Genomic DNA, 12,204 nt, shown 5'->3' with positions numbered 1-12,204 from the left:
CTTCAACAACAACAACAATAACAACACAAGCTGGGGCTACATCACCGCCACCGGATAGAACTTATCTCGAAGAGATTTGTTCACGCCGCTCATCAACACTGATGCCGACGGCGATACTAGCATCGAAGGCTGGGGCTACATTACAGCCAAAGCCAACTTATCTAGAAGAGATCTGTTGGTGCTGCCGGTTGGGATATCGAAATAATGAGGCGTGCAATTGCCATGTAGTTCGCCTCATGAAGATCCAACAGTTGCTTATATACTATGGCTTTTTGGAACCAACCCGACTTCAAAGTTAGTGATCGAATTTCATTTTCCATATTTTTTTTAACAAATTGTTTTAATGTAATATACATTGAGTTGATCAATTTTGTTCAAGTAGTTGTAATTTTAGCAAACTACATCTTAAATTATAAATAAATCACCATTGAGGCCAAACAAGGTCCTCTTCTTGATGTTATGAATGAGAGCATGACACAAGTTGACTATCAATTAATGTTTAACAAACTCTACAATTTTAGCACGCGCTCTTGTTGGTCTTGCTCCTTCACTTGTAAGTTTCACACCTACCAATTTCACACCGACCATCAAGATAAATAGAGAAGCGCAGAGGAATCTTGATGAACGGCTCAGTAAATTTTTAAACTCCTCAATTGTAATATGTTTCACCTAACCATCGCACCATAATCTCATCTCGGGGTTAGAGGTTTTTTATCTTAACCCCTCGGGTCATGATGCAATGATAAGACGCTCGAGTAGTTTCCCAAGCATTCATAATTTGAATTCCAACTATGGCGCACTGAGACGTTGACTAGCAATATCAACTACGAATTAAATTTGAAACCTTGATTATCATTCGCTAATGTTTAAACCTTTTAGATATTAAAAATAATAGAGATAACATACCTCAAAAACATTTTGTAAGAAATATGATCTTTAGCAAGGAAGATTGGGTTCAGCTTCAAGGCTTTGTATAGGAAGAGCTCTGTATGGTGAGTTCCCTACTTGAAACCCTAAGAAGGCTACCACCACCAGTTAGAACAATCGAAGTCTGTCCATAGGAACTTATCATGAGGATACCTGCCCAAATATGAACCCACAACCACTTTTATTTTGCATTTAAGAAGGATATCAAGGATAAATTGGATGCATTAAACTAATTTGCATGGTTTAATGCTAACATAGTGATTTCTTACCTATGCATCAGGAGCTGCTTAGTTTCAAAGGAAGATTGACAAAGGTTATCAGCTTTGATGAGTTAAACGGCATCCGAAACTATCACCGGTATTTGGGGCTTGGAAACAAGCCACTGCAATTGGTCATCTGTTGTACAGCATAAATAACAAGATCACACTAAGTCATATCTCCCAATTATGTGATTGGTTATATGCCGTGGTTACAAAACTGGACGAGGCTGCACGGTTCAACTGGTTTAACCAGGGAACCAGCAGTCAATTCAGTCCAGCCAACGAAAATTGGAAATAATGAAACCCAGCCAAAACTGAAAATTTTGGTATAAAACAGTAAGAACTGAAATCATTTTTGCCTAGTCTTCTATACCATTGAAGAGTGTAGCCTCATCACCATGAATACAATTCTACAGATATCAAGCAATAAGAGAGAATACATGTTTAAGGCTCCCACCAATGTAAAAGTAAAACGAGGATTCAATATTCAGATAGTCAGTCTTACCCTTTCAAGAAACACCAACCAAGATTTTTAAAGAGCGACTGTATCTCACCAGTATCAAGTCTTGCATATTTTCTATCTAAAAGCTTCCCTACTTCCATTGTATAAATTTACAATATTCACAGAATGCTGTTTTAGATTTGTCCAACAAAAAAGGGACTCCTAGAGGGCTTTTATTGCATAAGTCAAATCTAAAAATGGCTTCTGTTGACCTCGGCAACTATGCATTAGAAGAATTTGACAAAAAAAGGTATGGGAAAGTGCAGAAGCAGACAGCATTGAACTTAATTGAAGGTGATAAAAAATATAGTTTTCTTAATTGACTGAACAAATTGGAAGCCATCACCATAATAGCCTTTTTAATGATAAATATTAACTTTTGACCACTACAAACAAAGGTAAATTATTCTAATTCCTCAACAGACTTAATACTCAAAGATAGTATTTATGGAAGAAGTACCTCTTATATAGCTTCTGTCTTTCATGTCTTTCCCCCAACTTTCTGAGGAAATCTGACAATGCCACTGAATCGTTGAATGTGCTTCTTTCTGATAACCAATCAACGTCAATCTGAATACTAGCATCCCTAACAAACAGCAAACATTGTTATTACTTAGTTTTGTTATACATAAGTGTAGGTGTGTTGCAGTTGCACACATTTCCAATTGATTAGAAGAAAAAGAATATAATTTCATATCCAAATAAATTTTAACTCTAGATCAGGTGCACAAATTTTCAATTCATTAGAAGAAATAAAATGTAACTTCATATCTATTTTTTTTTTTTTAACTCTACTTAGAATAACTTGGGAAAACAACCTTCTCAGGCTGAGAACCTTGTAATTTGTTCTCAGGTAATCAGCATGCTTAATGAGAGCATCTTGTGCATAGTGCTTGCCAACTGTTCTTACTGCAGCTGCACTAAGTAAATCTTCTAAAGAGCCATGTTTTTTCAGAAGTTTGATTGCTGTATTTCGGCCAAATCCAGGAACTAAATGCTGAATCCCAGGTACACCATCAACTTCATCCCCCATGAAACACCCTAAGCGAGTAATAGCAAACATTAAACACTCCATATAGATATTTTTGGATACTGCTAAAATAAAACGCCCTTTTAGATTCATGATTCTAACAAACAAATGGTATAATGCCACAAAAAAAAAGCAATTAAATAGTAGGATGAACCAGTAAATGCATGATTATAGCAAAAATAAATAAAAATTAAAAAAACATAACACGAAAGATTCCACAGAAATAATGTAATTTTATACTCACGAAGGCTCAAATCTGAACTTGGATCACACTTATATTGATCAATGTAATGTTTGATTGTGTAGAATGACCATCGACCAATATCAGGTAAGGGCATGACAATTTGAACCTCCTCAGATATCAGCTGCTTGAAATCTTTATCAGGAGAGCCAATAACAACTCGCAGTCCTTTTTGTAAAACTTGATCTGTTAATGTAGCTATTACATCATCAGCCTCATATCCATGAACTTTAATTACCTGCAATGTTTATAAATTTAAGAAACTTCTTCTAAGTAGAGAATTAAAATAAGAGACGGGAAAAATTGAAACTAAGAAACTAAGAAAATTAGCGACTCGTTTAATTTAAAGATATTATTAAACATACTGGCACATTGCACTTCAGGAGAACATCCACTATTTGTGGCTCCGTTGTGCTAAGGAAATCCTGACGGGCATTCCCAAAAATCCTCGACCTCCTCAGGTATTTGCTCCTGTGTGCTTTATACGAAGGCAACAAGCGCTTTCTATACTCGTTCCCTTCTTCACCGTCCAGAACCTAAAGAAAAATGCAACCTTTGTTATCCGAAGCTAGGGTTTCGAGAATACCAAGTACTGCGGCAAAAAAGTTTGAGCGTACAGCAATAACAGGATCACGTAGGCTCACTCGGGAGAAGAAGAGGTCGACCCATCGAGCGAAGGAACGAAGACTGGGCTGGGATCCATCAAAGCACAGGGGATTAACGTCCAAGAAAAAGACCCTGCCTTTGCCCTTGGAACGCTCGGTGGAATTCCCCAACGGGTCCGCAACGCCTGGCAGTAATGGTTCACCGGAGTAGGTGCAGCGGGGGGAGGGGAGCGAGAATCTCCACCGGCGAAGGCGGGGAGGGAGGCAGAGCTGCTGGGGATGAACGACCGAAGAGTTCGCCACCACCAGAGGCGCCATCCGATATCTGCGCGATGAGACGGGAAGATCGCTGCTTGAAGCAGGAAGCAATCGAGAAGACTTCACGAATCTTAATGCGATCTCTGACGGCCCCGATTTCTTGGGTTAGAACGAGTCTCGATTAGTCTAGTGGCTAGCGCATGAGGTGTTGTTATCATGAGGTCTGAGGTTCGAATTTCGACAAAAACCGAGATAAATGCTTCCCTTATGTGCTAGTCACTATTCCAAAGGTTAGTAGTCGTCCGTGATTTACCTCCTCCGTATTGGTCTTGAGACGGATTGACGAGGACGCTGGGGCGAGCGTATTCGCCTTTTTGCCACCATATTTTATGAATGTCATCGCCCCCTAACAATTGAACTAGAGGTGCTCTGTTTATGACATTATTATCCATTGACTGAGGTGTCAGGTTCAAGCCCCCACTTGCGTAGGCTCTTATCAATTAAAAAGTCCTCAATTTGAGATAATGTTGACTGAAGTGTCAAGTTCCGTCGGATATGTGGTACTAAGACTCCCTAAAAAACCCTTTCGGGGGTTTCTGAGATATGAGGCCATGAAGCGATAGATCCAGTCACGTTATAAAATTTACCCTGCCTTAATTTTATCTCCTCGGATAGGTTTAGTGATTAGCGCATGAAGTATTACCATCATAAAAATCTAAGATTTGAATCTCGACAAAACTGAAATAAATGTCTCCCTTATGTGCTAGTCACTATTTCAAGAGCTCAGATCCTCTGATATGTAATTGGTCCAGCCTTTACATTGGTGGAGGACAATAACCCCCTATATATTAACAAGTGGGGGTCATTATCTTCCACCAATCCCTTTGTCTTGATCCAAGAGCGGACCACTGAGGATGAAAGTATTCATCTTTTGCCACCAAATTTTATGAATGGCCCTGCATATTTTCACGGTCGACAGGTTCTCCAATCCATCCTGTTACTTTTTACTTTCTAATACTTTGAGTCCATTGGACTCCAAAATCGGGACAAACACTATCAAGTACAATTAAAATTTTTCTTCGCCAATATAATTATAATCATTATTAACTATTTGAGAGACTAACATCTAGTTCACAGCACTTTCGATACCTGTAATGTATCCTTCATCCTTCATCTGTTCTAGCAAGCCTTTAAGTCTCAAGTATATTTCCTTTGTGTTTGGATGAGTAGAGCCACCTGCTACAAACTCATGGATTCTAGCATTCACCTCAATCCAACTCTTCCCTGGCTCCTTCTTCACCCCATTCACCTTCATCAATTCTCTCACTTCCTCAACCCCGTGCCAATTTCCGATCGAGGCATACAAGTTAGACAGCAGTATGTAAGCTGCGGAATCCCCAGGTTCGAGTGCCAAAATCCTTTCCATGGCTCTTCGCCCTCGTTCTGCATCTCCATGAACCCTGCAGGCACTCAGCAACATTCTCCACACAAGTGCATCTGGCTGGAAAGGCATCGACTTTATCAAATTTTCCGCTTCGTTTAATCTCCCTGCTCGCCCAAGGATGTCTACCATGCAAGCATAGTGATCGAAGCATGGTTGAATGCTGTATTTGACCTCCATCATCTCGAAAAATTTCCCTGCGTCATTGCTCAAACCTGCATAACTGCAAGCTGTCAAGAGTGCGACAAAGGTTTTGGCATTCGGTTTCACTGCATCTTTCTGCATTTGGGCAAAGATTTTGAGAGCTTCTTGAGAATAACCACTCTGCGCACAACCTCCGATCATTGCTGTCCATGATACGACGTTCTTTAAGGGAAGATCGAAAAAAACTTGGCTTGCTTCCCTTAAGCATCCAGCTCTGCAGTACATGGTTATCAGCGAATTAGCCACAGCAGCATCGGCATTAAGTTCAGATTTCAAGATCAATCCTTGCACCTGCCTTCCCTGTTGCACTGCCATGGTATTGGCACATGCTGCAAAAATGCTCGCAAAAGTAAACTTATCGGGCTTGAAGTCCTCTTCCCTCATCCAGTAAAGTAATTTAAAAACTTCATCCAAGTAACCATTTTGTGATAACCCTGATATCAATGCATTCCAGATGATCAAGTCCTTATGTTTGACTCTGCTGAATACCTGCCAAGCATCGGATACAACCATCGATTTGGAATACATGTCGATAAGTGCACTGCCGATGAAGGCATCTGGTATGATGCTTCTCTTGATCATGTCACCATGAACTTCTCTTCCAGATTGATGCCGAGCCAGTGAAGCACAAGCAGCCAAAGCGCCTACAAAGCTGAACTCATCCGGCTGATACCCCAAACTTTTCATTTCAACAAAGAGCATCCAAGCCTGCTCAGGTTCCTCATTCTGAAGATAACACTGGACTATGGAATTCCAAGAGATAAGATCATGTTCGGATATATCTTTAAAAGCTAAAAAGGAATCAGAAACCCATTCATTTTTGGCATACATCATAATAAGACTGTTTCCGATCATGGCATTGGTCTGAAGACCCATCTTGATCGCAACGCCATGAAATTGTCTACCAACAAGCACTGATAGTTGAGAAGCTGCAGCCTTGAGGAGTATTGAGATAGTGTACTCATCTGGCAGCAGACCCTGCTCACCCATCTCCAAAAACAACTGCAAACCTTCTTGGGCCTTGCCGTTCGCGAAGCAAGCTGAAATAACAGAGTTCCATGCCACAACATTGCGTTCGTGCATCAAATCAAAGATTTGGGATGCAATTTTCACATTCCCAAACCTGCCATAAGCATCAACCAGTGCAGTTCCTACAAACAAATTGTAACACAGGGCCCTCTTAGTGATCTGGCCATGGAGCTCTCTGATAAAGGTTGTATCTTGCAATGAGAGGAGGGTTCCAAACGTGAATTCATCTGGTGCGAAGCCTTCATCTAGCATGTCTACAAATAGAACCAGAGCATCATCAGTATGCCCTCTTCTTGCCTTCAATGCAATGAGAGAATTCCAAGAGGCTGTATCTCGCTCAACCATTCTACAATACACTGTTTCAGCATCGTCTAGTTCTCCAAATTTTGAATACATATTGATCAAACAATTAGCAACTTCCGCTCTAGATAAAAACCCTTCCTTTAGAATGCGACCATGAATCTGTTTTCCAAGCTCACGACTACCTGTTGCAACCAAAGCTCGAACTGCAGTCAAGTAAGTGAGGTGGTTGGGGCTCGGTCCAGCGTCAACCATGACCGAGAAGAGGAGGAGCGCATCGAGGATGCGGCCATTGGACAGGTAGCCCGAGAGGAGGGCATTCCAGGACACGACGTTCCTGTGGGGCATTTCGTCGAACACCTGCCGTGCCATATCAATGGCACCACACTTAGAGAAGAGGTTGATGAACTGGTTCTGGAGGAAGAGAGAAGGGGCATAGACGATGCTGGCGATGTGGGAACGGAGGCAGAGGCCGTCACGTAGGGACCTGCGGGCGATGCAGAGGGCGAGTATGGCGTTGTAGTGGGCATCCTGGTCGCGGGGGCTGCTGTGGCCGGAAGCAGCGTAGCTTCCGAGAGAAAGGATCAAGCTTTCAAGTGAGGATGTGGCGCGGTGGACGGGGGACTCTGGCCTCCATGGCGAGGGGAGGACGCAGGCGGCCAAAGCGGCCATGGCGAAGAAAACCGCCGGAAAAGAAACGGAGGGGAAGAGACATGATGAAGTAAGAATGAACAAAAACGTCAGTATAAATAACTTTGCTCTCTACACATGCTCATCGAAGCCCCCGATGCATGCTGGATAAGGCTTGTTGCGTGCCTATAGTTTTTCCATATTTCAAGGATTATTTGATAAATCTACATCAGGTCTGTAAAATATTGACGATTTAAATTAGTTTCTTTTAACATCACATTGTTTTTATATACCTAAAATAATTCATATGACTAAAGAAATAATTAAAATGACCTAAATAGTCTCATTAAAACATGTTTGCTATTTGGATGCAGCAATATTCTTAAAAATCACATCAGATATTGCAGCTTTACCTTTATTTCCCATCCTCTGCAACGACAGTGCAGCGCAATGAAAATGCTACGACAAGTCTATCACGCTCAAAAGCCCAGAAGAGCTAAGAGTTTTTCGCCTCATTCACTCTGTGGTATCTTTCCCTTTCATCTCCCCTAACTTAATGCACATCTACTTCCACCGCGGATGGACCTCCACAGTGACCTGCAATCTCATGAAAGTTCTCTGTCAACGAGATTTAATGATCACGTTTCTCGATCATGAAGCATCTCTGAGAAGCAATAATATCTAAGCTGTGAAAACAAAACCTTGTGATTTATTCACTATTACACGAAGATCAAAACAAAATCTTCAGACTTGTGTATAGATTCATCTTAACCAATGACCTCTATCTCACTGTTAATGTCTGAAGTGCATAAATAGATCCAACTCAGATATTTCCACTGACATGATGTTTGTTTTTACTGATATCTTTGTATTCAATACTTTCATCTGTTCCTCACCTGTCAGAGTAAAGGCAAGGCAGTAAGCAAAAGCAGAATCATCATCTCCATCTACCGACTCTTGCGAAGCTCAAGTACCAGCTCTTACAGGCCAACGAGAAGATGGGCAGTGGAGGTGGTGGAAGTATGAACTGGGATGGCTCTTCCCAGATTTCCAAGTCTGTTAAAGGTTCAGGGAGGTGGGGGAAGAAGAGCAGCAGAGAGGAGAAGGGAGTGTGGGGGGAGAGGAGTGTTGGGATGGAGAAGAAGAGGGTGATGGTGGTGGTAGACCAAAGTGGCAAGGCTAAGGAAGCCATGATGTGGGCATTGACTCATGTGGCTAACAAAGGGGACTTCCTCACTCTCCTCCATGTCCTGCCTCCCCACAACCCTCACAGGGATGGAGACTCTGATCTGCACAACCTTGCATGGTCGCTTGGCGCACAGTGCAAATCCTGCAAGCCTGAGGCAATTTCTAACCCATAGCTTTGTGTGCTTAACTAGAAACTCATCACAAATTTAAATCATCAAATTCTTGATGACTTGGTAATTGCTTCGTTTTTTACCTGAATTTTGATCAACAGGTGGAAGTGGAGGTGCTTGTAGTGGAAGGACCAAAGTTGCAAACTGTTCTAAGCCAAGTCAGGAAGCTGGAAACATCTGTTCTAGTATTGAGCCAGTGCAAACCCTCCCTTTTCTGTTGGTACACAACTTTTGCCCCACAATTACAACAACAAATCTTTTCCCTGCAAACAAAGAGCCCTTTTAGAGCAAAGTCTTCAAGTAACTATTTCTTTTATTGTCAGTTGGAACAAACCAAAAATAATATTATTTTCCATCACTGTAAGTCTGATTACTTAGGTGGAAGATATTAGGGGAAAAAAGGAAAATGATCACAAAAATAGATAAACAGCTCCATCATTTATGTATAATTTTGTGATCCATTCCCTTATATTTTCCATCCAAGTAATTGGACCTAAGCATATCATGCTGAAAGTTTGTGGAACAGAAATCTGTTAATGAAAACAAGTTCAGCAAATTCTTAACAATGATTACTACTATTTTTTGGACTCCTAATTTCTTCTTCTTTCTGTTATGACTGCTACAGTTTGTTTAAGACAAACAGTGACTTCGTAGAGCAGTGCATTGATGAAGCTCAGTGCCTCACGATGGCTGTGAGGAAGCAAAGCATGGGAGTGGGTGGATACCTGGTCAGCACAAGATGGAAGAAGAACTTCTGGCTCCTGGCCTGATGAAAACAAGTCATGGCACATCCTTCTCAAAGTTGCCTAACAATCTTAGCATTGCTGTAAGATTAACTACCATAATAGTTGTAGTCCCAGAACCAAGTCAACAGTTAAAATCTAGTGTGTATGTCTATCGATTTGGAGTATCCATTGATGGAAGATAACAAGTTAATAATCAATCTTGCTGTCTGCAGTGGGGTTAGTAAAAGTTGTTATACGCTTGTCATACCATCAAATATCATAGCATAATTTGTACTAATAGCAGAATCTCAAAATTCATATAGCTAACATGATTCATATATTATAAATGTGCTACAGAAAGTAAATATGACAAAACAAACAATAAAGACACATTTGTATATGAACAGAGCCGCGCTTAGAGTAAATGGATATAACACATTTGGGGGCAGAATGGCTTGCCCCGTGTAAGGAGATCATGTTTAGCTCTATCAAATAAACCTTCAAACTATTGAGGATTTCTATGAAGCAATGGTGCAACTTTAAAGTCTAAACTCAATCTTCCTTACAACTTATGAAGGGAAAGCCACTCTATTCAATGGCAAAGGGTACACAGAGTTTGTATTCCTGCCTTTGAGGTAACACTGGATGCTGAGAGCTTATGTTGAAGATAACAAGAAAGTACAGCCTAACAAAGTCACATAAATCATTAAAAAAAGATGAGCACTCTGAGGAAAATAACAAATTAGATAATGATTTGTGTTAAGGTTGCCTGCCACATTGAATGTAATAGCTAGTTGTAGAATGGATGTGAAAGAACACTGATAACTTGAAAAGAGTAATTAATGAGGGCAATTGACTAGGAACAAACAGGTGTGAGCATAACCAGTCAACTATTTCCAACTCCTTGCATAAAAATTGCCGGTACTGCTAAAATTATTGTTTCAAAAGTTGCTATGTAGTATAAAGTAATTATGCTACATATGAGAATCCAATCAACTTACTATGGTATCTAAGAGTAAACCAGAACTTTGAGGACCAAGTTCAAACTTTACATTGAAACTGGTATCTTTTTTTTATTAATAATTATTTGTCCATCTCATGGATGAGTTGATAAAGTTTTTGTTAATGCTAAACCATTTTAATTTCCAATCAATGCTGTGAAAGGCTCAAGAAAGATAACCCCAAAAACTAACTACATTACTTTACACGGGGAATTTGGGAACTTAATGACATATCTAATGAGATAGCAAAATCTCACATTTGCCTTTATTAAAGATGAGAATATAAGTAATATGCATTAGGTTGCTGACAAAAATCAGCAGCTCAGTTAGAATAAATTCATATAGTTTAGTCTAAACACAGCCAGTGAAAAGCAAAAGATTCATGATTCTTCTTGTAATACAGATAGAGAAGAGACTCTGCTAGCATAGTCTTGTAGAGGTAGCAAGGCAGCAAAATAGAGCAGCACAGAGTCCAAGTTAAAACAATATCCCCAATAACGGACACCAGTGAGATCCATATGCATTACCTGAACGTTATTCATGAAAGTGAGCACAGAAAAATATCTGTGAAAAAAAATTGCTCAAGTGATGATTCAAACCATTTGAAATCCTTATTGATGATGTACAATCTATAGTAAGGAAGCAGCAAGAAGACATATTGTTGCGAGAATCAAGAATTTAATTGTCCACGTAATGATATTGACACAAAATAAAACACTAAAAATATCTACCTCATTAAGATTTTACCTCAATAAACAGCATAATCTTAGGCAATTTGACAATACTATACCCTGTGACAATTGTGGGAAAAGACAACCCTCACCCCGGGCCCCTCCAAGACCACCCCAAACACATTGGAAGGGAGTAAATCATGGAGCCATTTGCGGAGGCCTAGCACAGGGTAAAGCCCGCGATTGGAACCCACCACCTATTGTGGCAACTCCTCCCGTGGGCACTATACCCTGTGACAATGAAACCTATGAATATGAACTGGAAGCACAATAATATTAGAGGAAACCTATTCTTAAAAGTTACGTTTTTTTTAAGAGTAGACTAATAAAATTATTGATTAACACGCTTTTCTCATGTTCTGAAATGGAGTTCATCTCGAAAACACCTGAAATTAGAATGCACACAAGAGAAAACATTCCTCACACAAACTCATGAAAGATAACTCAAGAAGACCACAGCAATATGTCACTCTCGACCTGATTCAGACAATGCCATCAATCTTCCAATGTGGCTCACTCACGAAGATTCATCGGAAGGCTTGCCTTCTTCGAGATTCGACTTCGGCGTGGGTTCCGCGTCAATCTCGGCTTTGAGGTCATTGATGCTCTTCTCCAGCTCATCGATCTTGCTTCCCATTTCATCAATCTTCGAGACTATTCCCTCAGACATCGCCTGGAACCTGGTCTGCATCTGCACGAGAAGGTTCTGAACGAACGCCGTCATGTCGGCGGTATTCTGCACCGAACCTTCGGATTCATGATCGCTGGCCTTCGGGGCGGCGGGATTCGTGGAGGCCATGGCCGAAACCCTAGATTTCTTGAACTGAAGGAACCGCTCGCTTTCGCCCGACCTGGTCGACTCTGCAACGATTTCAGTGGAACGGAGAGGAAAACCGAGGCCCGGACCAATAGCAGCCCTCTGATTAATTGCCAAAAATAGTCATCTATCCGTTGAAATCCCA

The 12,204-nt window shown here is 40.7% G+C and overlaps 4 protein-coding genes across 8 annotated transcripts; 1 reads left to right on the top strand and 3 right to left on the bottom strand.

Annotated features, from left to right (window-relative positions):
• Positions 1-451: 451 nt before the first annotated feature.
• Positions 452-3,935, bottom strand: LOC121977124 (5'-3' exonuclease-like). 3 transcript variants are annotated; one of them, XM_042529667.1, is made up of 8 exons: positions 3,605-3,935; positions 3,326-3,496; positions 2,964-3,198; positions 2,508-2,730; positions 2,150-2,275; positions 1,197-1,323; positions 907-1,080; positions 452-824 (listed from the first exon to the last, which is right to left on the bottom strand). In XM_042529667.1, the coding sequence occupies exons 1-6, from the start codon at positions 3,881-3,883 to the stop codon at positions 1,320-1,322; spliced, it is 1,038 nt and encodes a 345-aa protein (XP_042385601.1). In that variant the 5' UTR covers positions 3,884-3,935; the 3' UTR covers positions 452-824; positions 907-1,080; positions 1,197-1,319. The 3 variants fall into 3 exon arrangements, with proteins under 3 accessions (XP_042385601.1, XP_042385598.1, XP_042385600.1); XM_042529664.1 differs by having other exon boundaries at positions 452-566; positions 3,578-3,932; XM_042529666.1 differs by having other exon boundaries at positions 3,578-3,931.
• An 858-nt stretch (positions 3,936-4,793) lies between these two features.
• Positions 4,794-7,970, bottom strand: LOC121977121 (pentatricopeptide repeat-containing protein At2g33680-like). Its single transcript, XM_042529659.1, has 2 exons — positions 7,841-7,970; positions 4,794-7,662 (listed from the first exon to the last, which is right to left on the bottom strand). Exon 2 carries the CDS (start codon positions 7,467-7,469, stop codon positions 4,950-4,952), a length of 2,520 nt encoding a protein of 839 aa, XP_042385593.1. The 5' UTR covers positions 7,470-7,662; positions 7,841-7,970; the 3' UTR covers positions 4,794-4,949.
• A 455-nt stretch (positions 7,971-8,425) lies between these two features.
• On the top strand, positions 8,426-11,629 carry LOC121977122. Of its 3 annotated transcripts, none has more exons than XM_042529661.1 (3): positions 8,426-8,770; positions 8,887-9,005; positions 9,411-11,629. In XM_042529661.1, the coding sequence occupies exons 1-3, from the start codon at positions 8,426-8,428 to the stop codon at positions 9,553-9,555; spliced, it is 609 nt and encodes a 202-aa protein (XP_042385595.1). In that variant the 3' UTR covers positions 9,556-11,629. The 3 variants fall into 3 exon arrangements, with proteins under 3 accessions (XP_042385595.1, XP_042385596.1, XP_042385594.1); XM_042529662.1 differs by having other exon boundaries at positions 8,887-9,085; positions 9,411-9,544; XM_042529660.1 differs by having other exon boundaries at positions 8,887-9,517.
• Positions 11,574-12,169, bottom strand: LOC121977123 (heat shock factor-binding protein-like). Its single transcript, XM_042529663.1, has one exon. It carries the CDS (start codon positions 12,039-12,041, stop codon positions 11,760-11,762), a length of 282 nt encoding a protein of 93 aa, XP_042385597.1. The 5' UTR covers positions 12,042-12,169; the 3' UTR covers positions 11,574-11,759.
• Positions 12,170-12,204: the final 35 nt, after the last annotated feature.

Source organism: Zingiber officinale, chromosome 4B (genome assembly GCF_018446385.1).
Source record: "Zingiber officinale cultivar Zhangliang chromosome 4B, Zo_v1.1, whole genome shotgun sequence".
Classification (NCBI taxonomy): Eukaryota; Viridiplantae; Streptophyta; class Magnoliopsida; order Zingiberales; family Zingiberaceae; genus Zingiber; species Zingiber officinale.
Note: the sequence above shows the minus strand (reverse complement) of the source record. Positions and strands in the feature narration are given on the sequence as shown.

Coding starts and splice junctions, on each gene's coding strand:
- LOC121977123 (XM_042529663.1), bottom strand. CDS start 12,041: ATGGCCTCCACGAATCCCGCCGCCCCGAAGGCCAGCGATCATGAATCC.
- LOC121977124 (XM_042529664.1), bottom strand. CDS start 3,883: ATGGCGCCTCTGGTGGTGGCGAACTCTTCGGTCGTTCATCCCCAGCAG. Junction 3,199..3,325: donor TCCTGAAGTGCAATGTGCCA/GTATGTTTAATA, acceptor TAAACATTGCAG/GTAATTAAAGTTCATGGATA. Junction 2,276..2,507: donor AAGGTTCTCAGCCTGAGAAG/GTTGTTTTCCCA, acceptor GCTGTTTGTTAG/GGATGCTAGTATTCAGATTG.
- LOC121977121 (XM_042529659.1), bottom strand. CDS start 7,469: ATGGCCGCTTTGGCCGCCTGCGTCCTCCCCTCGCCATGGAGGCCAGAG.
- LOC121977122 (XM_042529660.1), top strand. CDS start 8,426: ATGGGCAGTGGAGGTGGTGGAAGTATGAACTGGGATGGCTCTTCCCAG. Junction 8,771..8,886: donor GCAAATCCTGCAAGCCTGAG/GCAATTTCTAAC, acceptor TTTGATCAACAG/GTGGAAGTGGAGGTGCTTGT.